At 39.7% G+C, this 27,391-nt stretch overlaps 1 protein-coding gene across 2 annotated transcripts in view; it reads right to left on the bottom strand.

Annotated features, from left to right (window-relative positions):
• IMPDH2 (inosine monophosphate dehydrogenase 2) overlaps nucleotides 1-27,391 on the bottom strand; it is a 38,506-nt gene that overhangs the window by 2,450 nt on the left and 8,665 nt on the right. The window contains exons 2-13 of one of the 2 annotated variants that reach the window (XM_060766487.2): nucleotides 27,140-27,188; nucleotides 26,713-26,814; nucleotides 24,885-24,959; nucleotides 23,272-23,478; nucleotides 22,007-22,094; nucleotides 18,416-18,615; nucleotides 16,146-16,236; nucleotides 14,058-14,153; nucleotides 13,300-13,371; nucleotides 4,575-4,718; nucleotides 2,133-2,277; nucleotides 436-579 (exon numbers count right to left, since the gene is read on the bottom strand). In XM_060766487.2, the coding sequence (XP_060622470.2) occupies nucleotides 436-579; nucleotides 2,133-2,277; nucleotides 4,575-4,718; nucleotides 13,300-13,371; nucleotides 14,058-14,153; nucleotides 16,146-16,236; nucleotides 18,416-18,615; nucleotides 22,007-22,094; nucleotides 23,272-23,478; nucleotides 24,885-24,959; nucleotides 26,713-26,814; nucleotides 27,140-27,188 (1,413 nt within the window). The remainder of the gene's footprint in view (nucleotides 1-435; nucleotides 580-2,132; nucleotides 2,278-4,574; nucleotides 4,719-13,299; nucleotides 13,372-14,057; nucleotides 14,154-16,145; nucleotides 16,237-18,415; nucleotides 18,616-22,006; nucleotides 22,095-23,271; nucleotides 23,479-24,884; nucleotides 24,960-26,712; nucleotides 26,815-27,139; nucleotides 27,189-27,391) is intronic. The other variant, XM_060766488.2, reaches the window with a different exon arrangement.

The raw sequence follows: 27,391 nt of genomic DNA, 5'->3' as shown, positions 1-27,391 counted from the left end.
GAGATAGATCCTCAAAGGAGCAAGTATAGCTCCCTAATGACATCAGAAACAACACTGTTCTGTTTCATCACATTCATACGATTGCTGCATGCAGTTGCCCAGGTATGACTCGTAGAACCAAAGGGTTGGAAGAGACCCCAAGGGGCATCTAGTCCAACCCTATTCTGCCATGCAGGAAATGACAAAGCACCCCTGGTAGATGGCCATCCAGCCTCTGCTTATAACCCCTAGAAAAGAAGACTCCAAAGCAGTATATTCCACTGTCGAACAGCTCTGACCACCGGGACATTCTTTCTAATGTTTAGCTGGAATATCTCTTCCTGCAATTTGTTCCGTGTCCTTAACTCTCTGGAGCTACAGAAAACAAGCTTGCCTCCTCCTCAATGTGACATCTTTTCAAATATTTACATCCTACCAAATACTTCGGGCTCTTACCTGACTTGCGTTAGACTCTTTGCTCCAATATCCTGGCAGGAGTGCTGGATGCCAGCAATCAGGTATGGCACAAATTTATGGATGGAGCCCTTGTCCTGCACCGCACCGGAGACGCCCTGTGCCACTTTAATTTTATCTGTCTCACTGAGAATTGGAGAGAGGAAAAGCCCGTGAGAACCGCAGAATTCAAGCTGCTCAGTCCCACAACAATTTTAACATAGATTAGAAACTTTCACTTTTAAGAAATGCCAGAGACATAAAGAAGCACATTGTAGGCCCTCCTCCCCCACCTACACATCAAATACTGGCCCTAAATAGAAAGTACCTTAAATACTTGAGTGTAAGCCAGGTTTTTCAGCCTTTCTTTAGTCTGAAAAAACCCCCCTCGGCTTATACTCGAGTCAAAGTTATTTATTATTTTACTCAGTTGTTGTCATTATTATTATCAGTACATGTATTATTTTACTCTATCATTGTTACTATTATATTTATTATTTTACTCTATTATTATTATTACATGTATTATTTGACCCTATTTATTATTATTATATTTATAATTTTACTCTTTTAGATTATTATTACATTTATTATTTTACTTTATTATTGTTGTTATTATTACATTTATTATTTAACTCTATTATTACCGTTTTTACATTTCCATTATTTTACTCTATTATCATTATTTTTATTACATGTATTTTTTACTCTATTATTATTGGAAGGATATGTAAGCACATTTACAATGAAGGGGGATAGAATAATGGTTTAATCAGAGTTGGACAGTTTTATCTTAAATTACAATTTTATGTAAATATTCAAAAGCATTTAAGCTACTGATGCCTCAATTAATGGAATTTTATTGGTATCTATTTTTATTTTGAAATGTACCAGTAGTTGGTGCATTTCCCACCCTTGTCTTATACATGAGTCAATAAGATTTCCCAGTTTTTTGTGGGTAAAATTAGGTCCCTTGGCTTATATTCAGGTTGGCTTATACTCGAGTATATACAGTATTTCTTTCTGACATTTATTCAGATTTGGTATAATTACATTCCAGGAGAAAAGAAATCCCATAAAAGTTTTTTTTCAACATTTTATCCTGCACATGTGGCCCGCCCACTGTCATTGTGATGGTTTTTTAATGTAATTTTATTGTTAATGTTTTCATATGTTTTTATGTAATTATGATGTTGTTGCTTGTTGCATGTGTTTTGGTTTTATTTTGCTGTAATATGTTGTTTGGGCTTGGCCTCATGTAAGTCGCCCCGAGTCCCCATTGGGGGAGATGGTGGCGGGGTATAAATAAAAATTATTATTATTATTATTTATAAGTTATAATTATAATGGTTATAAATGTCATGGTCCTAACATAAAAACATGGAAAAAGTTTATTAAACTGCAAAAAAATTGTTTTTGTGGGACATCCTGCTGCACCTTTTGTGGTAGTTTTTCAATGAATATCTCATAGAGTCTCAACCAATTCAACAGTTTGTGGCAGCCACAAAAACAAAGTTTATGGAATATAACAACTACTTTCAATGTAAACACCACACAATCAAACAGGAAATAACACTGTCACACCAGGAACAGATTTCCCCCCCCAAATTTTGATACATAGTGTTATGTGTTGGAAGGGCCCATTCATTATTTTGGATGTGCAATTAATTCAGTGTGAAATCCTCAAACATTCCTTGTACCTGAAGTATCTATTCTGGCTGCCCAGGTTCTTGTCCATGGCATCAAGGGATCCCATGCCCCGGTATTTCTTCAGCCTGATCCCATCGGAGAAGAAATATTCCCCTGGGGCTTCGGTGGTGGCAGCCAAAAGGGAGCCCATCATCACTAGAATCAACAAAGAATCAAAAGCAATGGCATGAGAGATCAAATGGAAATAGAAGATTTCAAAAACACCAGGTTTTTAAAATCTGATGTCCCCCTCGCATTGGTCCATCCTATCACTGATTTCTGTAGGCTAGAAATAAGTTTGCCATTTACTCCCCCCCCCCCCCCAATCAACTATATGGCTTTACCTTCTTTTACAGAAGCAGGGTTGGTTACTGAAGTCTCAAGCATGAAATCTGACTGTATGTTAATTTTGTGCTGCAATTTTACACTACAATCAGGGAAATCACCTGACAAGAACTCCCAAATAATTTTTTTTCATTAACCTTTCAAAACCTGGCAAAAAGGGCTGCTACTAATACTTGGAACACCTAAACTGGGCTTTACAGGCCAATGGAGACTCCACCACAGACATTAGACTGAGAACAAGCCACTAGAGTAAAAGACAAAGATCCACCCGAGGAAAAGTGTTCTTGCTACACATCAAGGGAACCACTGAGCGCATAGGAAAGCTTATGAAGAAGCACAACATACAAATGCTCTTCAGACCCATTAAGAAAATCCAACAAATGTTACATTGAGCAAAGGAGAAGAGGGATTCTCTCACCTCTGCAAGAGTCTATCGTATACCATGCAGCTGTGGACAAGTCTACATAGGGACCACCAAACGCAGCATTGCCGGGATACAACTCAAACAACATGAAAGGCATTGCAGACTAATTCAAGCTGAGAAATCAGCCATAGCAGAGCACCTGATGAACCAACCTGAGCACAGCATATTATTTGAGAACACAGAAATGTTGGACCATTTCAATGTTTCCTCTGTGTAGTCTGACAACCACCATGTCAGAATACATAGAGAAACCACTGAAATCCACAAACATGTGGACAATTTCAACCGAAAGGAGGAAACCATCAAAATGAACAAAATCTGGCTACCGGTATTAAAAAAAACTCTAAAATCAGGACATTGAATAAAGGGCAACACTAAAAAAACAAAGGAATTCCAGACAAGATTCAATCAGGGCCAGCTAATCACTTCCCAACAAAGGATACTCCTAGCCAGTAAGCAGCCAGGCTTTGAAGCTGCCAGGCCATTAAATGCTAATAAAGGTGGTCAGCTGTAACATTCATACTTGCCTCCAACAGACAAGAGTTCTTTCTCCCATCCTGGACATGATTCCACAGATATATAAACTTCATTTGCCTAGTTTCCAACAGCCCTCACGACCTCTGAGGATGCCTACCATAGATGTGGGCGAAACATCAGGAGAGAATGATTCTGGAACATGGCCATACAGCCCAGAAAACTCTCAGCAACCCACTTGACCAGGACTTTGCTCCTCCTCCCAATGTTGGTTAACATACTGGTTCCCCAGATGTTTTGGCCTTCAACTCCTAGAAATCCTAACAGCTGGTAAACTGGCTGGGATTTCTGGAAGTTGTAGGCCAAAACACCTGGGGACACACAAGGTTGAGAACCACTGGGTTAAGATTTATGGACCTTTAAGAAATTTATATAGGATAATCCTTATATCAATGGTTCTCAACCTGGGGTCCCCAGATGTTTTTGGCCTTCAACTTCCAGAAATCCTAACATCTGGTAAACTGGCTAGGATTTCTGGGAGTTGTAGGCCATAAACATCTGGGGACCCCAGGTTGAGAACCACTGCCTTATATCATCACAAATCACCCAAAGAATCATGGAGTAATCTACAGGCATTTACACAAGGGAACATACTGAATGTGGAAAAAAATTTAGGCAGTCACAGATTATGCAGAGCAAGAGGTAAAGCAAGTTAAATTGGAAAGGCTTATATGAACTTGTCCCAAGGTGTATAGAGGTGTATTATTTGTTTCTAGGTAATATCTGACCTGCTGACTCCAAAAAATGGCACCTCCTTTTTGAGATACAGAACATATGCCATATCTGCTCACCCACAGAAAACCATGACAACCATATCTAAGAAACTAGAGCTGATGCATTCTATCCAATGCAATTTTCTAAATCAGCACTCCAAATAACTCCAGGAACAGAAGTAAAAACCAAGACAACAAGAATTTTTTTCTTTTCTTGAGCTGTGTTATTATTCCAGTTTTTCCTCTTAATTGAAGCCCAAATCTGCTCACAACATTAAAAAAACCCCCAATGCAATTTAAAATCTACAGCATGTAACAATTACAACAGAATTAAACTTGTTGGGTGTAACACCAGTATTTCCCTTTAGCAGCAATCCTCAGTGCTTTCTCTATGCTGTTGCCAACCAGAAGCAAATTATGCACAACTCCCTCCTCACCTGTGGAAGCGCCAAGCGCAAGAGCTTTCGCAATGTGTCCAACCGTTTGGATGCCACCGTCTGCAATCACCGGCACGCCAAACCTCCGAGCATATTCCGACACCTTGTAGACAGCAGTGGCCTGAGGTCTCCCACACGCTAAAACTGAACCACAGAGAAAGAGAAGAAGGGGAAGCAGTCAGTGTCTCGATCAAAGCAGGCCTCATAAGGAAGAGGACCTTCTCCTGCTTCAAGGCACGACCTTTCAGGATGGGAAAGTCATCTTTCAGCTACACTACTTAACACATATATAGGCTAAGCATAGCCCCAAGGACTGTTTTACGGCCCTCTAGGAAGACAAAAACATTTTTAATTCCTCTTAAATGCCCTCTAGGAATCATGGTGGCATTTTTGCAATATTTTGATGATCAGTGGAACATTTAAGGCCAGGAAAGACCTTTTTTTTTAAAAAAAAAATGGACAAACATTTCCATTTGGAAAAAAATGGCTCTTTCTAGGCATAAAACGTTGTACAACTTGTCAGTTTCTGTATTTTGGGTTATGTAGATTTCCAAAATGTGATTTAATGTTGTAAGCATGGGTATGAAATAATGTTCAGCAGACATAGTGTTAAGTGTATTAGTTTCCGTTTCCTGTGTGTGACATATAATGGCTTGTATGGAATGTGAAGTAGGCGTGCTCTACTGTGTATGCAGAAGGAGGCTACACGCCATTACTGAAGTTGTCGTTTGCTGTGAGCAGACCGCAATGCAACTCTGCTACGTATATAGTCTGTAAATAAATGCTAATGGGTTTATTGTTTTACTACTGTGTCGGAGCAGTTTTTATTGCCTCGTCAACCATAAACCAAAACAAACGTGTTGTCAAAGGATTTCATGGCTGGAATCACTGGGTTGCTGTGAGTTTTTCAGGCTGTATAGCCATGTTCCAGAAGCATTCTCTCCTGACATTTTGCCCACACTCAAGAACCGGGAACTTCAGACAGGAAACAATCAGGGCTAGTTAACACTTCCCAACAACCAGCTAACGCATTCCCCCAGACATGAAGCAGCCAAGCTTTGAAGCTGCAAGGCCATTAAACGCTAATCAAGGTGGCCAATTGTAACATACACACTTGCCTCAAACAGACAAGAGTTTTTTTCTTCCACCCTGGACATTTCACAGATATATAAAGCTCAATTGCCTAGTTTCCAACAGACGTCACAACTTCTGAGGATGCCTGCCATAGATGTAGGCAAAACGTCAGGAGAGAATGCTTCCAGAACAAGGCCATACAGCCCAGAAACTCACAGCAACCCATTGTACAAATGCCCCTACAGCCACTAGTAGGCAGGAACATAATATACTGTATTTATTTGAATCTAATGTTCATCTTTTTTGCCTAAATGATCTTGCCAAAATTGGGGTGTGCATTCAATTTGCATCATACAGTAATCTTAGTGTGGAGCCAAAGCAAAAAGGGAAGGTGCTTCAGGAGCTACATCTGGACCTCCCATTTGAAGGATATCATCTCTAATTTAATGTCTATGGTTCAATGCTATGCAATCCTGGGATTTGTAGTTTGGTGAGGCATCAGCCTTCTTTGGCAGAGAAGGCTCAAGACCTTGTAAATTCATAGCACTGAATTAAAGCAATTAAAGAGGATTCATCCTACAGCATAAATATATTGCAAGGTTTTCCTTTCAATTGTTGGAAGCTTTGGTGCTCTCACATTTTTGCTTTTGAAGAAGAAATTGTAATCAGGCAGCAACAGTAATGCACACGTTTTTTGGCCAAATTACAATAAACACACTTTTTGCTGCTCCGCATTAAATTCAGCAAACATTTTTTTGGTTTCAGGGTTTTGAAAATTGAGGTGTACATCCCATTAAATGGAATATTAGACTTTTTTTTGTCGGGTCAGGAGTGACTTGAGAAACTGCAAGTCACTTCCGGTGTGAGAGAATTGGCCGTCTGCAAGGAGGCTGCCCAAGGGACGCCCGGATGTTCTGATGTTTTACCATCCTTGTGGGAGGCTTCTCTCATATCCCAGCATGAGGAGCTGGAGCTGACAGAGGGAGCTCATCCATATTCGCCCCGATTCGAACCTGTGACCTGTCAATCTTCAGTCCTGCTGGCACAGGGGTTTAACCCACTGTGAGCTCCACATTAGACTTGAGTAAATATGGGTTGTGCGTGTGTTTTATTTATTTATTTATTTATTTATTTGCTTTATTTCTATACCGCGTTTCTCAACCTATAATAGGTGACTCAATGCGGTTTACACAATATTAATTACCACAACAATAACAATTAAAACACAGCATACCCAATAACAAACACACAACCATTCATACAATGCCTCGATCGCAACCAAGATCCAGTCTCATATCCTTATACCGTTCCTATGTTCAGTTTACCGTCATTCTGTGTACAATTGCGCTGATTAGCCAAACGCTTGCTCAAAAAGCCAGGTCTTGAGCTTCTTCCTAAATGCCAGCAACGAAGGGGCCTGTCTGATGTCGCTTGGTAGGGCATTCCATAACCGAGGGGCCACCACCGAGAAGGCCCTGTCTCTCGTTCCCGCCAACCGTGCCTGTGACGCAGGCGGAACCGAGAGCAGGGCCTCCCCGGACGATCTTAATGTCCGTGTCGGTTCATAGGAGGAGATGCGTTCGGAGAGGTAGGTGGGGCCGGAACCGTTTAGGGCTTTGTAGGCTAATGCCAGCACCTTGAATTGTGCCCGGTAGGGAATTGGCAGCCAGTGGAGCTGGCTCAACAGAGGAGTGGTATGCTCCCTGAGAGCTGCTCCTGTTAGCAACCTGGCTGCCGAGCGCTGGACCATCTGGAGCTTCCGGGCAGTCTTCAAGGGCAGCCCCACGTAGAGCGTGTTGCAGTAATCTATGCGGGATGTGACCAGAGCGTGGACTACCGTGGCCAAGTCCGACTTCCCGAGGTACGGGCGCAGCTGGCGCACGAGCCGAAGCTGTGCAAATGCTCCCCTGGCCACCGCTGAGACCTGAGGCTCCAGGCTCAGCGATGAATCCAGGGTCACACCCAAGCTGCGAACCTGCGTCTTCAGGGGGAGTGTAACCCCGTCCAACACAGGCTGTAACCCTATGCCCCGTTCGGCCTTTCGACTGACCAGGAGTGCCTCTGTCTTGTCTGGATTCAACTTCAATTTGTTCACCCTCATCCAGTCCGACACAGCAGCCAAGCACCGGTTCAGGACCTGAACAGCCTCCTTAGAAGTAGGTGGAAAGGAGTGACAGAGTTTTGCAATGGGAGTGTGATGTCTTCCAAGGTCTTGCGTGAGAGGGTGCAGCCCTGTATGCCACCACAGTTGTCCAGACAGGAAGCTGTCTAACTCATAACACAAAGGGTGATTGAAGCAAGATCCACCATCTCAGAGTTTTTTAATTTCAAGATAAGATCCAGAAGTCATAAAGGAACATTTCCACATGTCAATAAGGGGCTCATTTGTATGTAGAATTTAGCATCAATAATCTGTCCTAGATTTCTGAGTTGTTTCCAGTCTTGTGGGTGTAGAGCAGGCATGGGCAAACTTTCTAACTTGGGGGCTGCATGCTGGTACTTCCTGCTAGGAGGACTGGCTTCCCAGTGATGGAAGGAAGGAAGGGTAGGAGGAAGGAAAGAGAGAAGGAAGGTAGGATGAAAGGGAGGAAAGGAAGGATAGAAGGAGAAAGAGAGAAAGAGGGAGAAAGGGAGGGAGGAAAGAGGGAAGGATGAAAGGGAGGAAGGGAAGGATAGAAGGAGAAAGAAAGAGGGAGAAAGGGAGGGAGGAAAGAGGGAAGGAAGGAAAGACAAAAGGGAAGGAAGGATGAAAGGAAGAGAAGGATGGAAGGAAGGCAAGGATAAAGGAAAGAGAGAAGGAATGAAAGACAAAAGGAAGGAAGGAAGGAAGGAAGGAAGGAAGGAAGGAAGGAAGGAGAGAGGGAAGGACAGAAGGGTGTAAGGATGGAAGGAGAAAGAGGGAGAGAAGGGAGGGAGGTAAGGAGGAAGGAAAGAAAAGGAAGGAAAGACAAAAGGGAGGGAAGGATAAAGAGTTGGAAGGGAAGGAAAAAGAGGGAGGGAAGGAGGAAAGAGAGAAGGAAGGACAAAAGAGAGGAAGGGAAGGATGAAAGGAGAAAGAGGGAGAGGGAAGGAGAGAGGAAAGAGGAAAGGAAGAAAAGACAAAAGGGAAGAAAGGATGAAAGGAAGGAAAGGATGGAAGGAAGGCAAGGATAAAGGAATGAAAGACAAAAGGGAAGGAAGGAAGGAGAGAGAGAGAGAAGGACAAAAGGGTGGGAGGATGGAAGGAGAAAGAGGGAGAGAAGGGAGGGAGGTAAGGAGGAAGGAAAGAGAAGGAAGGAAAGACAAAAGGGAGGGAGGGAAAGAAGGATGAAGGGATGGAAAGGAAGGAGAAAGAGGGAGGGAAGGAGGAAAGACAAAACGGAAGGAAGGAGAAAGAGGGAGAAGGAAGGATGAAAGGGTGAAAGGGAAGGAGTAAGGAAAGAGAGAGGGAAGGAAGGATAGGATGTTAAGAGAGGGGAGGGCCTGAGAAAAGAGCCCAAGGGGTCGCATCTGCCTGCGTTTGCCCATACCGGATGTAGAGCCTGGAAGTGTACACACTGTACAGCTGGTGGTCATGCAGAAAAAACTCTACCACAAGTGACCTGGCTCAACAGATTTCCTCTTTACTGAGAAACCCTTCTCCACCACAGTTAGTTAGTACAAGGCATCACATGAGATCATAACCATGCAAAATTAGTCACAAAGTGTGCAGTTCCTGTTGAATGCAGGGTTTCAGACTGCACTGCCAAAGCTAATCCAAGAGAACGAGTCTGAATAGAAACTACTTTTACAAAAGCTCCTCTGTCATTTCTTCTTTCCAGTTTCTAAAGCTGCTCCACAGAAGGAATTTTGTGTATTCTAGGCTAAGGAATGTTAGTTTTGGATGCCACTGAAATCAACTGCATTGAACTGGAACTCAAACTGGGCCATGAAATTCCACCAAACTCTAATTCAAATTGGCCACACTGAAATCAGCTGCATTCAATTTGGCCATTTGGAATGCTACCAGCAAAATGAAACATGGTTAGTATTAAAGAGATGGTCTTATTTATGCTAAGGCAACATCAAAACAGCTAAGCATTAAAAACAGATTTTCTACATAAAGAGCACCAAGCCTTTGGAGCCAAATGTGTTTGCATGCACCCCTTGCAAATAGAAATTAGGTCATGTTTGATAAACAAGCTTTGCAACATAATGTACACAATGGTACAATGAAACTAACCCTTGAAGAATCAGCCTGTTGTATCAAAGAGTGAAACACAATCCTACTATCTCACTTTTCAGCACCGCAACTCACACAGGTGGCAATGGCTTCCAAAGCAGGGTTTGGGTATGGTAATAACTGTGCTGTCAAAAGCATTCATGGCCAGAATCACTGGGTTGTTGTAAGTTTTCCGAGCTATATGCCCATATTCCAGAAGCATTCTCTCCTGACATTTTGCCCACATCTATGGCAGGCATCCTCAGAGGTTGTGAGGTCTGTTGGAAACTAGGCAAGTGAGGTTTATATATATGTGCAATGTCCAGGATGAGAGCAACAACTCTTGTCTGTTGGAGGCGAGTATAAACATTGGCCACCTTGGTTAGAATTGAATGGTCTTGCAGCTTCAAATCCTGGCTGCTTCCTGCCTGGGGGAATCTTGTTGGGAGATGTTAGCTGGCCCTGATTGATTTTTGTCTGGAATTCCCCTGGTAGCCATATTTTGTTCATTTTAATGATTCCCTCCTTTCTGTTGAAGTTGTTCACATGCTTATAGATGCCTGCCATAGATGTGTGTGAAACGTCAGGAGACAATGCTTCCGGAACATGGCCATGCAGCCTGGAAAACTCACAACAACCCATGGTAATAATTCTTGGCATTTTGGAAGAAAATAAGAGAGGCAAAATAGGCAAATCTAGTCTTGCATTGCACAACTCATTATTGTCCTAAAGCTACAATCTCCCATAAAAGAATATACACACATCATTCTTAATATCTATGGATTAAAAAATTGTCTTACTTGAGACAAACTACTGTTGTAGCTAACCTTGTTTAGTGGACGTTCTCAAAATCTCAGGTAAACAGACTTTCTCACCCACTTTTCTAAGATCTTTCAACAGAAAATATCAGGACAATAAATGAAGTAAAGATATACAAATTCTGCTACTGAGCTATTGTTTTTGCATTGGTCAATAAATAAGTTCACAGGTTTTTAGATTTCTCATTCTTGCTCTTAAGACAATAGAAAGACAGATGCTTATGTTGTGTGAATGCGCCATTTGTTACAAATGTGGTCCAAATGTTTTTACTCATTTCAGAGTTTACAATATGACTAAGATTTTTAACAATGAGGATTTGACATGTTTGCAGGCGAGAAAAATTCCAAATACAGTATCCATCGTTTTCTGTTAAGTATTCTCTGCAAATCAGGACAAGAATATAAAGAAACAGAATAGTTTCTAACTGGGAGGGGGGAAAAAAGGGGGGGGGGTGTCAGGCAAGGCTGAATTTTACCATCCTATCTGTTTAATGTGTACACCTGACATATAATACATAATGCAGGATTAGACTAATTGGAAGAAGTAGCGAAAATTAGACGAAGGATGGCACCTTGTTAAACACTTGGGAGTGAATTATGGAAGAAAATCGAGGAAGAAAGTAATAAGGTATGTTTGTAATTGAACATTTAGAAACATTGTATTTCTCATTTCTATGTATGCCTGTGAAAGCTGGATAACGAAGAAAGCTAGTAAGGTAAAGGTAAAGGTTTCACCTGACATTAAGTCTAGCCACGCCTGACTCTGGGAGGTGGTGCTCATCTCCATTTCTAAGCCGAAGAGCCAGCATTGTCCATAGATACCTCCAAGGTCATGTGACCAGCATGAGTGCATGGAGTGCTGTTACTTTTCCACAGAAGCGGTACCTATTGAGCTATTCACATTTGTGTGTTATCGAACTGCTAGGTGGATAGAAGCTGGGTCTAACAGCAGGAGCTCACCCCGCTTCCTGGATTCAAACAGCTGACCTTTTCGTCAGCAAGTTTAGCAGCTCAGCAGTTTAATCTGCTGTGCCATCAGGGGGGCTAGAAAGCTGGTTAGGAAGAAGATTATGTATCTCATTTGAATTCTACAGAGACTTTGGCCACCTACAAAGACAAATGAATGGATCCTAGAGCAAATCAAGTCGGAACGATATCCCCTAAAAGCATACTTTGGACATGTCATGAGAAGACATGACTCACTAGAAAAGACCAATAATGCCAGGCAAGATTGTGGGTAGTTAGAAAAAAGAAAGACCACATTCCAGATTAATAGATTCAACCAGGGAAGCCTCAGCCTCGAATCTGCAAGATTTGAGTAGGACTGTTGGGGATAAACTGACTTGGGGGGTCTGTCATTCATAGAGTTGTCATAAATAAAAAATAACCTGATGGCAGTTGACAGTAACAACAATCCCTGGAACACTATGATCACAGGAAAGCCACATCAGTAAGAGAAAGGCAAACAGTTCGTATCAAAGAACCCTAAAATTCTGGATAATTTGCTAATGACCAGCACATAATGGATAGATTATTTGATATGAGACTATAAGGGATTATAAGGGAGGACAATTTTTTAAAAAATTCCAGATAACTGTGGAGGAGTGCAAGTTAAAAAAAGAAAGTAGAAGAGTGGCCTTATACAAAATGAGACGCACCAAGGGTCAAAGTATAGATGAATGTTTTCTGTTTTTGCACTTGATCAGTGACCAATTTGGGAACAGACTCACTCCATCTAAGTTAATATTATACCAGGACTGGTCATAGTTGTCATGTTAACCTTAAAATAAAAAGAAAGTAAAATCATAAGAGTTGGAAGGGACCCCAAATGGTCATCCAGTCCAATCCCATTCTGCCATGCAGAAAGACACAATCAAAGCACTCCTGGCAGATGATCATCCAGCATATGTTACAAAATCTACAGAGAAGGAGACTTTGACTGTCAAACAGATCTTACAATCAAAAAGTTCTTCCTAATCTTTAGTTGGATCATCTTTTGTTCTGTAGTTTGAATCCAAAGAAGTGATAGCTTATTTGTTCGTTCAGCTGAATCAATCTGTAAACATCCTGACTGAAAAAATACGCTAATAAAATAAAAATCCATAATCAAGGTGGTGCTACAACTGCATTTATAATAGAATGAAAGATTTCAACTAATTTATCTTCTGAATGCAGTTTCACAGCATTCTCTAAAGCAAGCATGGGCAAACTTCAGCCCTCCAGGTGTTTTGGACTTCAGCTGTCACAATTCCTAACAGCCGAATTGTGAGAACTGAAGTCCAAAACACCTGGAAGGCTGAAGTTTGCCCATGCCTGATTGAAAGTACAGCTAATGTTGTCCCCTTTGCCCATAATGGCCATTTAATCACTTTAAATGCAAGTTTAAGATTTAGAAAGAGAGAGTGAGACATCACACCCAACTAGTATTTTCAAAATGATAATCTTAGAACCCTGCTTTAGAAAAAAAAGGAGGTTCAGAATACTTTTCAGCTTCAACAACCAGTATCCAAAGCCACAAAACCCCAAGTGCATCTACAACTAGATTACTCTCAAACAAGCAGGGGCAGGAAGGGGGCAAGTGGGCAGCCAATCAGAGCCTTGCTCCAAGACACATAATTAAGGGTGGTGGTGGGGGAAAGGCCCAATGACTTACTATACGTGCCAGTGACTGTGGAAGGGCATTTGGGGCTGTGGGACTTTAGGTCTGGAGGGATCGTTGGAGCAGCTAAACAAGACAAAAAACACACACAGTTTAGAGATAAGAAAGAAGCTGCAGGAACCAGAGGGCACCCCGAACGGTGATGCAACCCCAGCATACAAGCTGGTGTTTGAGCAGCCAGGACACGCTCCTCTCATTGCAAAAGAGGATGAACCCAATGACCCTCTCTAGCACAGCCTGGCCCTGGTCTGACCACCTAATGCACTTCTCTGTTGGCTTAATAGACAGGTTGAGTATCCCATATCCAAAAATGCCTCGGATCAAAAGTGTTTCAAGATTTCAGAATACTTAGATCTCTTGGCGATTAGACTCAAGTTTCACATATATCTTCTGGAGGTAATTTTGTACACAATATTTTAATAATTATGTGGATAAGACAAACCATCAGAAAGCATCAGCATCACTACCACTCAACTAGTCATGTGGTCAACTTGGAGAATTTCAAAATTCCAGATAAGGAAGGCTCAACCTGTACAAGTAAACCTCTGGATACCCAGAGCCAGGTTCCTCTGTCTGTGCAGCAGAAAATTTGCAGCCATTATATTGTCGGCATCGCAAAACAATGGTAGAAGTATCAAAATGACTCAGAAGACAGAATCTAAACCCCAATATCTTATAATGCTTATGTATCTCTGCAGAGTAAGATCAAACTCATGAAGACAAGAATTGGGAAATCTGGGTTGATACTTTACCTTCTTGGGTAATGCAGATGGAGCCGCTGCCCATCCCGACTCTCAGGGCATCAGCCCCAGCGTCAATCAGGTTCTTCGCCTGGGCTGCTGTCACCACTAGAAGTAATGGGAAATATTTTGAAAATTAGAGAAACACAAAGGAACTTGGCCTTCATCAGCTTCTAACAAAAGATCATTTTTTTCAAACCACTGGAAACAATGGGTTTCTGTGAGGTTTTCTAGACTGTATGGCCATGTTCCAGAAGCATTCTCTCATGGTGTTTCACCCACATGTATGACAGGCATCCTCAGAGGTTGGGAGGTCTGTTGGAAACTAGGCAAGTGAAGTCAGAGAAGTCAGCCATTGCAGAGCACCTGATGAACCAACCTGGACGCAGCATCTTAGAAAAATGTTGGACCACTCTAACAACCACCATGTCGGACTATACAGAGAAGCCATTGAAATTCACAAGCATGTGGGCAATTTCAACAGAAAGGAGGAAACAATGAAAATTAAGAAATCGGGCTATCTAAATCTAAAATCAGGACAGTAAATAAAGAGGAACACTAAAAAAACAGGGGAATTCCAGACAGTAAACAATCAGGCCAGCTAACACCTCCCAACAAAGGATTCCCCCAAGCAGAAAGCAGCCAGGCTTTGAAGCTGCAAGGCTATTCAATGCTAATCAAGGTGGCCAATTGCAACACTCACACTTGCCTCCAGCAGACAAGAGTTCTTTCTCCCACCCTGGACATTCTACAGATATATAAACCCCACTTGCCTAGTTTTCAACAGACCTCACAACCTCTGAGGATACCTGTGGGCAAAACGTCAGGAGATAATGCTTCTGGAACATGGTCATACAGCCCAGAAAACTCACAGTAACCCAGTGATCCTGGCCATGAAAACCTTCGACAACATAATGGAAACAACTTTGCACAAAACTTGTGCTCTGACTTTAGGAGAAGTCAACATGGGGTGCATCTATACCAGGCCCGGGAAAAATTCGGCCCTTCAGGTGTTCTGGACTTCAACTCACACAATTCCTAACACCCAGAGGGCTGAAGTTTGCCCATGCCTGATCTATACAGTTGATCAATGTAGTTTGACACCAAATTTAACTGCTATAGCTCAATGCTATTGGATCAGCATTTAGAGTTTTTAGATTTCTCTGCTAAATAGTGCTGGTGTTTCACACCACACTACAACTCCTCAGGTTCCACAGCACTGAGCTATGACAGTTAAAATAGTATCAAACTGCAGTGTAGAGGCATACAGAGTCTCAGAAAAAAAACCTTAAGTGCTTAATTCAAACACAACGTTAAATAAATTAAGACTTGCAACATTTGATGTCGATTCTGCAGGGCTCCACTTTTTATTATTCATGGTTTCCTAGCATGTTTGGAACATGGTTGCATTCATTAATGTAGAGTTGCTTCACATTTTATAACTTTGGAAAAAATATGGTTTTAAATAAAACTTACTGTCAGATATTGCCACCTTAATTAAAGTTTATTTTAACACACACAAACATGTATATATGTGTATGCTTGTTTAAAATTTAGATCCCTAAAGCTCTAGGAAATAACATTATTTTCCACTCTCATTCATGATCAACTTGCTGCAACAGAGCCTAATTATTTACGCATGAGGAGATGAAGATGGCAGATAAGTCACTCAGCAAGTCTACCGCTGAGCTGTTATTTAAATCCAGGTTCCAACAGGCAAAATCTTCATGATATGAGCTGGGATACACTGTAAAAATTAAATAATCTGCTAAATATTCATTCCTCTAAGTTTTGGCCTTAATATAATTTAGGTATGAAGCAAACTCCTGACTATTCAATTCAGGGATGGGGAACTTGGAGTCTTCCAGAGTTTGATGGAACTCAACTTCAACACATTTCACTGTCAGCTTAGGTTGGCTAGGACTAATAGAAGTTCAAGGCGTACAACATCATAAGAGACCTTTTCCATTTGCAGTCTAATAAGATTTGGAAGATGAAAGGAGAGATTTAGCACAGTGCATCAAAACATGCTGACAACCCAATAATCTGAAGAAAAGAAAAATACGTATTTAAATAGTTAAACATCAAAAATCCTATTACCATTGCCACCGATGACCTGCAGCTCAGAGTATTTTTCCTTGATGTATTTGATCATGTTGATCTGGAAAATGGAATTCCCTTGAGAGGAATCCTGGGATAAAAAAAACCAAAACAAAACACAAGTTAGAAATTGGTGTTACTAGATTTGAAGAAGTCTACATTTATGTGAGAGGCCTATCTAAGCTAATCAACTTGGAACATTATAGAGCACACTGAAAACCAGTATGGCAAACCTTTTCCTGCAGCCGCGACTAATGTGGAATTACAACTGAATTCATTATCTGCATAACAACAACAACAATAACAACAACTTTATTTTTATACCCCGCCACCATCTCCACGAAGAGATTCGGGGCAGCTTACATATGGGACAAATGCCAAGACATAAAAGCAAAACAATACATTAAAACAAAAACACAATTAAAATAAAAGCATAGTAAAATATAACAATCAAAATAAAAACACATTAAAATAAAAACGTAAGGATGGAACATGCATACCATGTTCCTTCCACAGTGATCCTCAATTTTGTTATTAGATAAAGATAAAGGTAAAAGTTTCCCTTGACATTCAGTCTAGTTGTGTTCGACTCTGGCGGGTGGTGCTCATCTCCATTTCTAAGCCCAAGAGCTGGGGTTGTCCATAGATAATTCCAAGGTCATGTGGCCAGCATGATTGCATGGAGTCCCACTACCTTCCCACAGAAGCGGCACCTATTGATCTGATCACATTTGAATGTTTTCGAACTGATAGGTTGGCAGAAGCTGCTCCTAACAGCAGGAACTCACCCCGCTTCCCGGATTTGTTATTAAGGCAGTTATTTTTTGGGTTTTGTTACAAAAACGATATATGATCCCTGAAAGCGTTAGAGGAAAAACAGGTTTTGGTTTCTGCACATTTGAAACCATCAATTAGCATAACACATTTGTAGATGGTAATGTTCTACATCTAGGTGCAAAAGGACAATAATCTATTCCTTCCGAAGTAAAGTGGGGGAGCAGAAATAGAAGAAAATATTAAAATGCCAGTTGTGTATAAAGCATATCTACTATATGTCTCAAAGAAAGGATGCAAAAAGGTTTAGGAATCAAATACATCTAAAGGAGTAGGAAGAATTTACTTAGACATCTTACTTTGAACTATAATAAAGGTCCTCATGGTTGGGACAGTGATTCTGGCAACTAGGGTTCGAATCCCTGCTTCGTCATGGAAGCCCACTTGGTGACCTTGGGCAAATCACTCTCTTTCAGCTTCAAAGGAAGGCAAAGGCAAGTCTCCTCTGAACAAATCTTGCCAAATAAAACCTTGTGATATGTTCATCTTAGGGCTGTCATAAGTAGCTACTGGGCTGGGGGGGGGGGGGGGGGTAATGGCTACCTTCATATTAACTAGAATTCACAACAAACCAAACACAAGCCTCTACAGTCTCTAACTTCCTAACAGGAGTTTTAGCACTCTGACAGACTTCTACACTCAAGCTCATTCAAAAACCAACACACTTCTCTACAAGTCATTTCTCAACTGACATTCCCTGACTGTCATCCTGTTCTAAACTGTCACTGAGTCAGTCACATAACCTGCAGCCCCTCCCACTGCTGTAGGTATATAGAGATAAGTGTCAGTTTTTGTATTTTGGGTTATGTAGTAGATTTTCCAAAATGTGATTTAATGCTGTAAGCATGTGTAGGTAATAATGTTCAGCAGTGATAGTGCTAAGGAACCACTGAGTTATGTATTAAATCCTAGAAAGGTATGTGTGTGTGTTAGTTCCTGCTTCCTGTATGTGACGTATAATGGAATGTGAGTAGGCATGTTCTACTGAATGTGAAGAAGAAGCCGAGAAGCCATGGCAGACGCTATCATGCAACTCTGCTATGTATATAGTCCGTAAATAAAACGAATTGGTTTATAGCTTTATGGCTGTGTGTTAGAGCCGTTTTGAGGAAACTGCAAATCAAGTAAGACATATACTTCAGGTTATAAAGACACATTACAAAACAGACAAACATCATATAAAGGAGGCTTGAGAAGGTTTCTTCCCCAACACATAAACATTAGTAACACTGAATAGTTGACAACAGTACAGAGAAAAGCTAGACAGTTAAGAATGTTGGTCAATTTATATAACTTTCAAAGGACACTTAGTATTATTTATATATTTATACTCTGCTTTATCTCTCCTGCAGGAGATTCACTGAATCTAAAGTTTCAAAATACAAGTTTAGCTAACCATTGCAATTATTGCTCATATACCATCTCTTAGCACTCACCAACACAACCACATCCACACCAGCTTGCACCAGGAGGTCAAGCCGGTATTTGTCATCTTCATGGGTCCCAATCGCAGCACCACAAAGCAGTTGTTTCTTGGCATCTTTGGATGCCAGGGGGTAGTCTCGATTCTTTTTCAAATCTGTGCGAGCGATTATGGCCACCAATTCATCTTTATCATTAACAATGGGCAATTTGCCTTGAAATTGAAAAAGAAAGTCATGCCTAAGTAACATTTTATAGTGATTCTCATTTTACAAAATTTTTAGTCAGTACTAATTTTCATCATTCTTAAATACTTTTTAAATCTGCTACAACTTTAATAAAAATAGAGAAATAAAAAGTGAATGACATAAGAACAATGAAAAACAACTACAAATTGAAATCAGGCTAAATAAAGAAATATCGGACCAAGAGATTCAAATGGCAATTTCTAAATTAGACCCAACTAAAGCACCGGGACCTGATGGTTTTACGGCCCTTTATTACAAAACCTTTTGAAAGGAACTCATACCAAAATTGAAAATACTCATGAACCAAGCACTAGAAACACAAATTATTCCGAACTCCTGGAGCCAAGCAACAATCACGATGATCCATAAAGAGAATACAGATAAGACCGACGTCAAATACTACTGCCCAATATCATTATTAAATATTGATTATAAAATTTATGCAAATGTTTTGGCAGAAAGATTAAAACAATTCCTGAGAGTCTGGATTAAAGAAGAGCAATCCGGGTTCCTCCCGCTGTGCCAAATTAAAGACAATGTTAGACCCATAATAAATATTATTGAATACTACGAAAAAAATAATGACAAGGACTGCACCTCCTGGCAATCGACGCCAAGAAGGCATTTGACAATGTAAACTGGGAATTCTTCCTTGAAACTCATACAAGAACTGGACATGGGTCATTACTTCATAAATTCCATTAAATCCATTTACAAAAACCAGGAAGCTAAGATCTGCATAAATGGACAAACTATAGAAAGCATCAACATCCAAAAAGGAACCAGACAGGGATGCCCACTATTCCCTTTATTGTTCATAATGACTCTTGAAATCCTTCTGAACTCTATCAGAGATGACAATGCCCTAAAAGGGGCAAAGATCCGAAAACACTAATACAAATTACATGCATTCGCAGACGATATAATCTGCATCATTGAAAATCCTCTCAAAAACATTGAAAATTGGATTTAAAAATTGAAGACTTTGGAAATCTAGCAGGATTTAAATTGAATAAGAAAAAATGATGGTACTAACCAAAAGCATTATGAAAGAGAGACAAAAGCAACTAGAAGGAATAATATCCATCCAAGTGGTCCCGAAAATCAAATATTTAGGGATAAATTTAACTGCAAAAAATGCAAAACTTCTCAAAAACAACTATGGAAAGAAATGGAGCGAGATCAGGAAGGAGATGGAAAAATGGAAATATCTTAACCTCTCTCTGCTGGGCAGGATCTCAGCCATAAAAATGATGGTTCTTCCAAAGTTACTATTTCTATTTCAAGTAATACCAATCATAAGGACCTCCCAAACAATTAAAAAATGGAACAAGGAAATAACAAAATTTACCTGAGTGAGGAAGAAATCCAGAATAAAAATGGCCAATCTAATGGATGACAAGAAGAGAGGAGGCCTGGGACTGCCGGACCTCCAATTATACCACGATGCATGTGGACTCATGTGGACAAGGGACTGGGCAAATCTCAATAAGGTCAAAGATCTAGCATTAGGAGGTCATGATCTTAGAAGCAGTTGGCATGCATACATGTAGTATGCAAAAAGAAAGATCGAGAAAAAATTCGGCAACCATTTTGTCAGATCCTCTATAAAAATTTGGGAGAACTACAAATCAAAATTCTTTAAGAAAACACCACTCTGGGTATCCCCCCTAGAGGCGACCCAAAGGAGAGAAGTGGGCTGGACAAAGACGATTTCAAAATGAAGACACAGGAAAAAATTAGGATATTATATGGAGATCTATCCCGGTTCCAGTATAGACAACTCAAGGAGGCCTTTAACAAAAATAAAAAATTCGGTTTTGAATCAGAAGAAAAAACCTGGGATAGAATTATGAGCTCTGGAAGAAAAGTGATCACCAAGCTATATAGAACCTTACTAGGGTGGACAACAGAGAAGGATCAAACAAAAACATGCATGTTAAAATGGACAGCTAACATTGGACATCCAATCAGAATTTTGGACTGGGAAAAGATTTGGAATGTCAAATTAAAATGGATAAACTCCTATGACTTAAGGGAAAACTGGATCAAGATGATGTACCAGTGGTACCTCTCACCTAGCAAACTGGCGAAATGATATAAGAATCTCTGTGACACGTGTTGGAAATGCCACAGCAAGAAAGGAACCTTCTTTCATCTCTGGTGGACGTGCGAGAAGACTAAAACATTTTGGGGGAAGATCCATGAAATTTCAAAAAAGATATTAGACTTAAAAATTGAAATGAAACCTGAATGTTATCTTTTGGGGATGCTGGACTTTGATATTGACAAGAACAAAGGTAGACTATTTTTCCACATGGCCACGGTGACGAGAATGGTCCTCGCCAGAAAATGGAAGAACAAAGAATTACCAACCCTAGATGAATGGACACTTAAGCTATTAGACATAATGAACATGGACAATATTACTCAACTCCTGAAAATTAAACAAAACACTGATCCAATTACTACGGACTGGTCTCCAATAAAAAAAATACTTTAATATCAACTAACTGAGAGGAGAAGAACTTGATGACCTCATATCACTACTAACATAGCCATAAGGGGGAAAATCAGTAATTAAAAATAACACTAACTTTCCTTCACTCAATCCCGGTCGCATTCAATTACCCCCCCCCCCTTTTTTTCTTTTCCCCCCCTTTTTCCCTCCCCCTCTTCCCCTACCCCAACACTTTTAATATTAAAATATAGCATGCTGATGATTAACAACCCTTCAGATGTATCCTTGATAACCCGTAATAAAAATTATAAGAAAAAAAAAACCCAAATTGAAATCCGGCAGCTCAGTAATCATTACTGGATAGAACTAGTTCCCAAAATGTAACATAACAGAGGCACAGAAAGTGACCCAAAATACACAGCAAGAAAAATATAGAATTATGAGGAACCCATGCTGAAAAAAAGATTATTTACATATTTACTTAGCTTACAGCATTTCTATACACTACAATATTATCATAATACTGATTACTTGAAAAAGGCTATCATCTGACTATGTGGCTAAATGGGGACTTAAGCATAGAAGCTCAGAAAAACTAATTACAATAGACTTCCACTACCTAAAGTACAACAGGATTACGGTATTTATTTAAACTCATGACCTTTCCCACTTTAAACAACATATCCCTAGATCAACAAACCCTGGGATGCACCAAATCATTTTAATACTGCAATCCCTCTATTCAACAGATTAGAAGAATTCCTGTTTCAAGAGTGGGAAGTAATGTGCCATTACAACAGACACATCAAGCTATGGAATTAAACCCAGGGTGAACCACAATGGCACTGGCACTTGCATTCAAATGCACAGCATGTCATATATTTATTTCCACTGACCTTTTTTGCTTCTCTGCAAGATTTCATTGGCTTCTTTTAAGGTAACTCCTGCCGGTGCCACAACCAGGTCTTCCCGCTTGGTCATGATCTAGGAGAAAAAAAGAGTGAAATAAAGAAGAGAACCCATTTGCCTGGGTCACGTCAAGCAATGGAAAGAACCTGCTTCTTTACAATGAGACAAAAAGACAAGAAAACCCATAGAAACATTTTCTTTATTAAAGGTTGAAAACAAAACTACTATTCTTAACGATTCCATACAACTTGTTTCATCTATTTCTTTATAACTTGAAAGAAAAACCTGGCAACTAAGTAAATACTGATATCTAATTTTCGATTTGGAGCAGAATTTTCAGAATGCAATCTATTTAATCACAAACCTTCACCAGCAATTTCAAGTAGTCCAGTCCAGACACAAGTATATACTTGATAGTCCATCTAAGTTGACAGATAAATACTGTGGGCCCTTGATACCTGCTGAAATTTGGATCTAGGACCCTCCATGGATACCAACATGAGTGGATGCTAAAATCCCATTATATACAAGGGTATCCTAAAATGTTTCTCTTTATATAAAATAGCAAAAACAAAGTTTGCTTTTTGATTTTTAAAAAAAATCATACAGTGGATGGTTGAACCACAGATACAGGATCTCTGAAGTAAATTAACAGCTGGGGACTGACATCCAAGTCTGGCTGCTTCAGAGAAAGCAACCTGAGAATGCAATGCCTGCAGCCCCATTATGACACAGAAATTAAGTATCAACCATTAGAAGGCTGTGTACTAATTCTGAAATGTCAAACACAGAAAATTCAACTTTGTTCAGCCTCTCCTTCTCTGCCGTTTATGTCTCATTTGAATTGTTTCAGCAAGTATGTCACACAAAACTCATCAGAGGATAACGAGAGATATTTATGACTGCTCCCGAGAGGTGCAAATACTGGCAGGTTCATCACCCTGAGCTAAAGATAGTACAGGAGAGCATATCTGGCTCGAAGGCATTGTACATGACTGCAGTGCTGAAACTTGATGCCCAGCTAATGCCAATGACAGAAGGCTTTCATTATGCAATGGGGAGAAAATAAACCAAGTGAAATCCAAAATACTAACCTGCAAAAATAAATGCTATTGATCAACACTTCCCAAGATTATTACATGTAATTTCTCTGGCCCATTCTAGAGTTCCCTAGGAGGTCTCCTACTATCCCAGCATAAACTATAGAACATTTTTCAGCTTATCCACTGTAGCACACAAGACCTTCACGCACCTCGCTAAGCGGCAGATCATGTTCTTCCTCCTTCAGGAAGTCGATGTCTCGAGACGAGATGATGCCCACAAGCCTGCTGCACATTTTCCCATTGTCTGTTATGGGGATGCCACAGAACCCATGGCGAGCTTTTGCTTCAAAGACGTCTCGGACCCGATCTTTGGGGCTCAGCACTACTGGGTCTGTGATAAATCCTTGTTCGTATTTCTAGACCAATACAAATTAAAAAGGAGAATTTTCAGTAAGGAATAATAATAATAATAATAATAATAATAATACTTTATTTATATCCCACCCTATCTTCCCATGAGTACTCAGAGCAGTTTCCAACAAACAAAGGCAACATTTAATGCCAATATTAACAGATGGTAACCGTAAAAATTTAAACAGAAAATCACGAAAATTAAATTACAACACCAAACATTATAGAACATAATCATCATCATCATCATCATCTATATAAATAAAAATGTAATGTTCGTTTGTGGGATTAACATAACTCAAAAACCACTGGACCAATTGATACCAAATTTGGACAGAAGATACCTCTCAGGCCAATGAGTGACCATCACTCATAAACACACTGAAAAATACAGTGGAAGACACTTAAAAAGCAAAAAAAAAACCCCATACATTACAACGCATGCACAAAACCACATATATACACACAAACATACACATATGCACAAATATACACACAAAAAACACAAATACACAGACTGGGCCACAGCAATGCATGGCAGGGGACGGCTAGTAATAATAATAATTTATTTATGTCCCGCCACCATTATTTATGTCCCGCCACCATCTTGGGGCAGCTTACATGAGGCCAAACCCAACAGGACAGCAATGCAAATAAAATAACATACAACGACAATAAAATATAAAAATAAAAATAGAAGAAACAATACAAATAAACACATCAAACAATGCAAAATCATAATAAACACTGAAAATAAATCACAGTGGGCAGGGCCAGTAGCAAGGATTAAAAGTTTAAAACACTTGGTGAGAAGGCAATATAATGTATCTGGACAGAGGATCAGAGGGATAAAAGTAGGATTTAATTGCACTAGTAGGTAGAAAATAAAGTGCTGCCGAGGGCATTTTATGCAGGATCTGGTCAGATCAGGGGTTATAGTTCAGTCTGAACTGGCTTGAAAGCCCACAACAACAACAACAATAGTTTTAATTAACGTCCAGAATCAACTATTAAACAGAATTAGAACTTGAGGGGAATTTTGATGCTAAAATAGAATTCTCTTTTTTTTAATTTTAATTTGCACATTCATAGAAAACCCCAATACAAATCTATACATGTGTATATATACATGAACCAATGCAATATTTCCCAATGTTTATACAATCATTGTACTTAATTGCATCATTTCCTACTTCCATCCTTCCCTTATAGTGACTTCCCAGTGTTAGGGTTAAAGACAGTGATGTATAGTTCTTCCTATGACAGTATTTTTCCATTTTTCTTGTAAACAATGATAATCATGTAAATCTGGTGAAGGCCCAGGTAAATGAGTTGAACCTGCATCAACTTACCAAGGGCAAAACAATTCCAGATGGTAGCCAATGTATTATTTTTCCCCAGTGGTTCTTACCTTAACTTTCCTCACTTCATTGGCCTGGAATTCTGGAGTACAGTTATGGTGGATGAATCCAATCCCACCTGTGAGCTGAGAAGATACGTAAGGAACAATAAATTGCAACAGCAACAACAACAGATTGTTATTTCTTGCATTCAACAAAGAAGCTGAGAGAAGGTTGGCAGAAATGGCTCATATGTTTTGACAATTTTTAAGATTCTACATTACACAAAAATACAGCTAAACATGAGAGCAGTGGAGGCGAACCAAAAGCAAAACTGGAAGGTTCAAGATTACTTCAGCTAACATCTGGTAATTAGCAACAGCATGCTAATCTTTTTAAATAGGTACAAACAAGGCAAAACAACAACAGGTTGTGCAAATACCTCTGAGGCTCAGCTTTTAAGCTGTTTCTCCACCAGGAGCCATTCTTTACTGGCAGTTTATAGAGAAAGAAGAGGTAGTTGAAGAAGTAAAAGTATGTAAAGTCTCTGGTGTGAACAAAAATCTCAATGCATAAACTAGATTTCTCATCATCTTTTCAAGCAGAGTACTTCAGTTTTCAATTCCCTATGAATGATTATCCCAGAAAAAAAAATAAAATTAAATGCTTGTGTTTAGAAGGCTCATATTTTGTAACTAGCTTGGTGAAGTGAGAGCTACACTAAAGATCGCAAGCAATATAACAAAATTAGTATGTAAAAAATGGAAGGAGGCAGCTGAGGGAGAATGATAAACACACAGAAGTGACAAGAAGTTCAGGGGAAGCGAGAGTAGCCAATTATGCAAAGGGGAAATGTGATTATATGTATCAAAAGTTGGATTCAGACAAAATGCTTGAAAATGAGAAGAGCTTTCATAGCTGCAAGACTGAGACTGTCCAGCAGAAGTAACCCCTGATTTCAACAAGCCCTGCTGTTGTTAACCTTTTTGAAAGCAACTAAAAAAAGGGATCCCATATTGGAGACAACAATAAGCCTTGCTGCCAACAAAGTTTCAAACAGCAGTAAATTTATTGATCAACTGAATGTGATTAAAAGCACAATCTCATACATGGCTAATCAGATGTAATCCTTGCTGTTTAACAAGTCTAATTACTGAGCATATGGCTTTAGTGTTGCTGCTTAATGAAGGAAAGCGAAACGTTCCCGCTATCTATAGGTACAGGTTGAGTGTCTCTTATCCAAAAAGCTTGGGACCAGAAATGTTTTGGATTTCACTTTTTTCATATTCTCAAATACCTGTATATGTACATAATAATAATAATAATAATAATAATAATAATCCTTTATTTATACCCCTCTACCATCTCCTGCAGGACTCGGTGCGGCTTAAAAGAGGCCGAGCCCAAATAAATCATAAAACATAATAACAACAATACAACTATAAATAACTCATAACAAAGCAAAAACAATACAATAATGACACGACGCATTTAAAAACCTGTGGCAGGGCCAACTGTAAGGATTAAAATTTAAACTGCTGGACATGTCCAAGGGAAATAGGAAAGATATTTTAGGGATAGGTGGACATAACAAGGTATGGGACCCAAGTCTAAATACAAAGTTTATTTATATTTCATACACACCTGATACACATAAACTGATGTTAATTTTATACAATATTTTAATAATGTTGTGCATGAAACAAAGTGTGTGTACAGAGAACCATCAAAAGAGTTATCGCTATCTCAGTTATCGCTATACGTGGACAATTTTGGATTTTGAAAATCTGAATAAGGGATGCTCAATCTGTACTTCCCGGTTTATCAAACTATGTTTCCCTGGGAAACATATATCACATTAGAGTAATCCCACCCTCTTTCTTATCCCAGGTTACATACCGCCATTGCAATAGCCATGCTGGCTTCGGTTACTGTATCCATAGGGGAGGATACCAAGGGAGTCTTCAAGGTTATCTTCTTGGTCAGAGCAGAAGTCAGGTCCTTAAAATAAAGACAACTTGGCTGTAACAACATGCAGCTTTCAATTCTGAGCCTGTCAAGCATTCTGTCAGAATGACTTTAGTAACTATAGGCATGAAAGGGTTTTTAAAAGTAGCATTCTGATCTAGACAACAACATAGTTGCTTCTTGTAACTTCGTACTCTGTGACAAGCTTTTCTAACAGAAGTTATTTCAAAGATAAAAGACACCAATAATTCCAATGCACTTTTTTGATGCCACCAAAAGGGTAAAAAAGAATGCCCTCCAGTGTTCTTGCTTTACAACTTTAATTTTTATATTATGTAGACTTAAGCCTTATACTCACCACTTGGTCTGCAGTAAAATCTATGTAGCCAGGAAGTATTAGGAAGTCACTGAATAATGGGGATAAAAGAAAATTAAATGTTATTGGATATTGAAATGTTTTACATGTAAATAACTTTATAATGGCAGAAATCTAATACCATAATAGCGTCATTTCTTTATTTTGTCTTTTCTACCACTTTTCAGGCTGACTGAAAATTCAGCTCTTCAAGAAGACACACAGGAGACAAACGGTGAGGCAGCAAAAATCACC

This window comes from Anolis sagrei, chromosome 2 (assembly GCF_037176765.1).
Source record: "Anolis sagrei isolate rAnoSag1 chromosome 2, rAnoSag1.mat, whole genome shotgun sequence".
NCBI classification, from domain to species: Eukaryota; Metazoa; Chordata; class Lepidosauria; order Squamata; family Dactyloidae; genus Anolis; species Anolis sagrei.
This window is presented reverse-complemented; position numbering and strand designations above follow the sequence as displayed.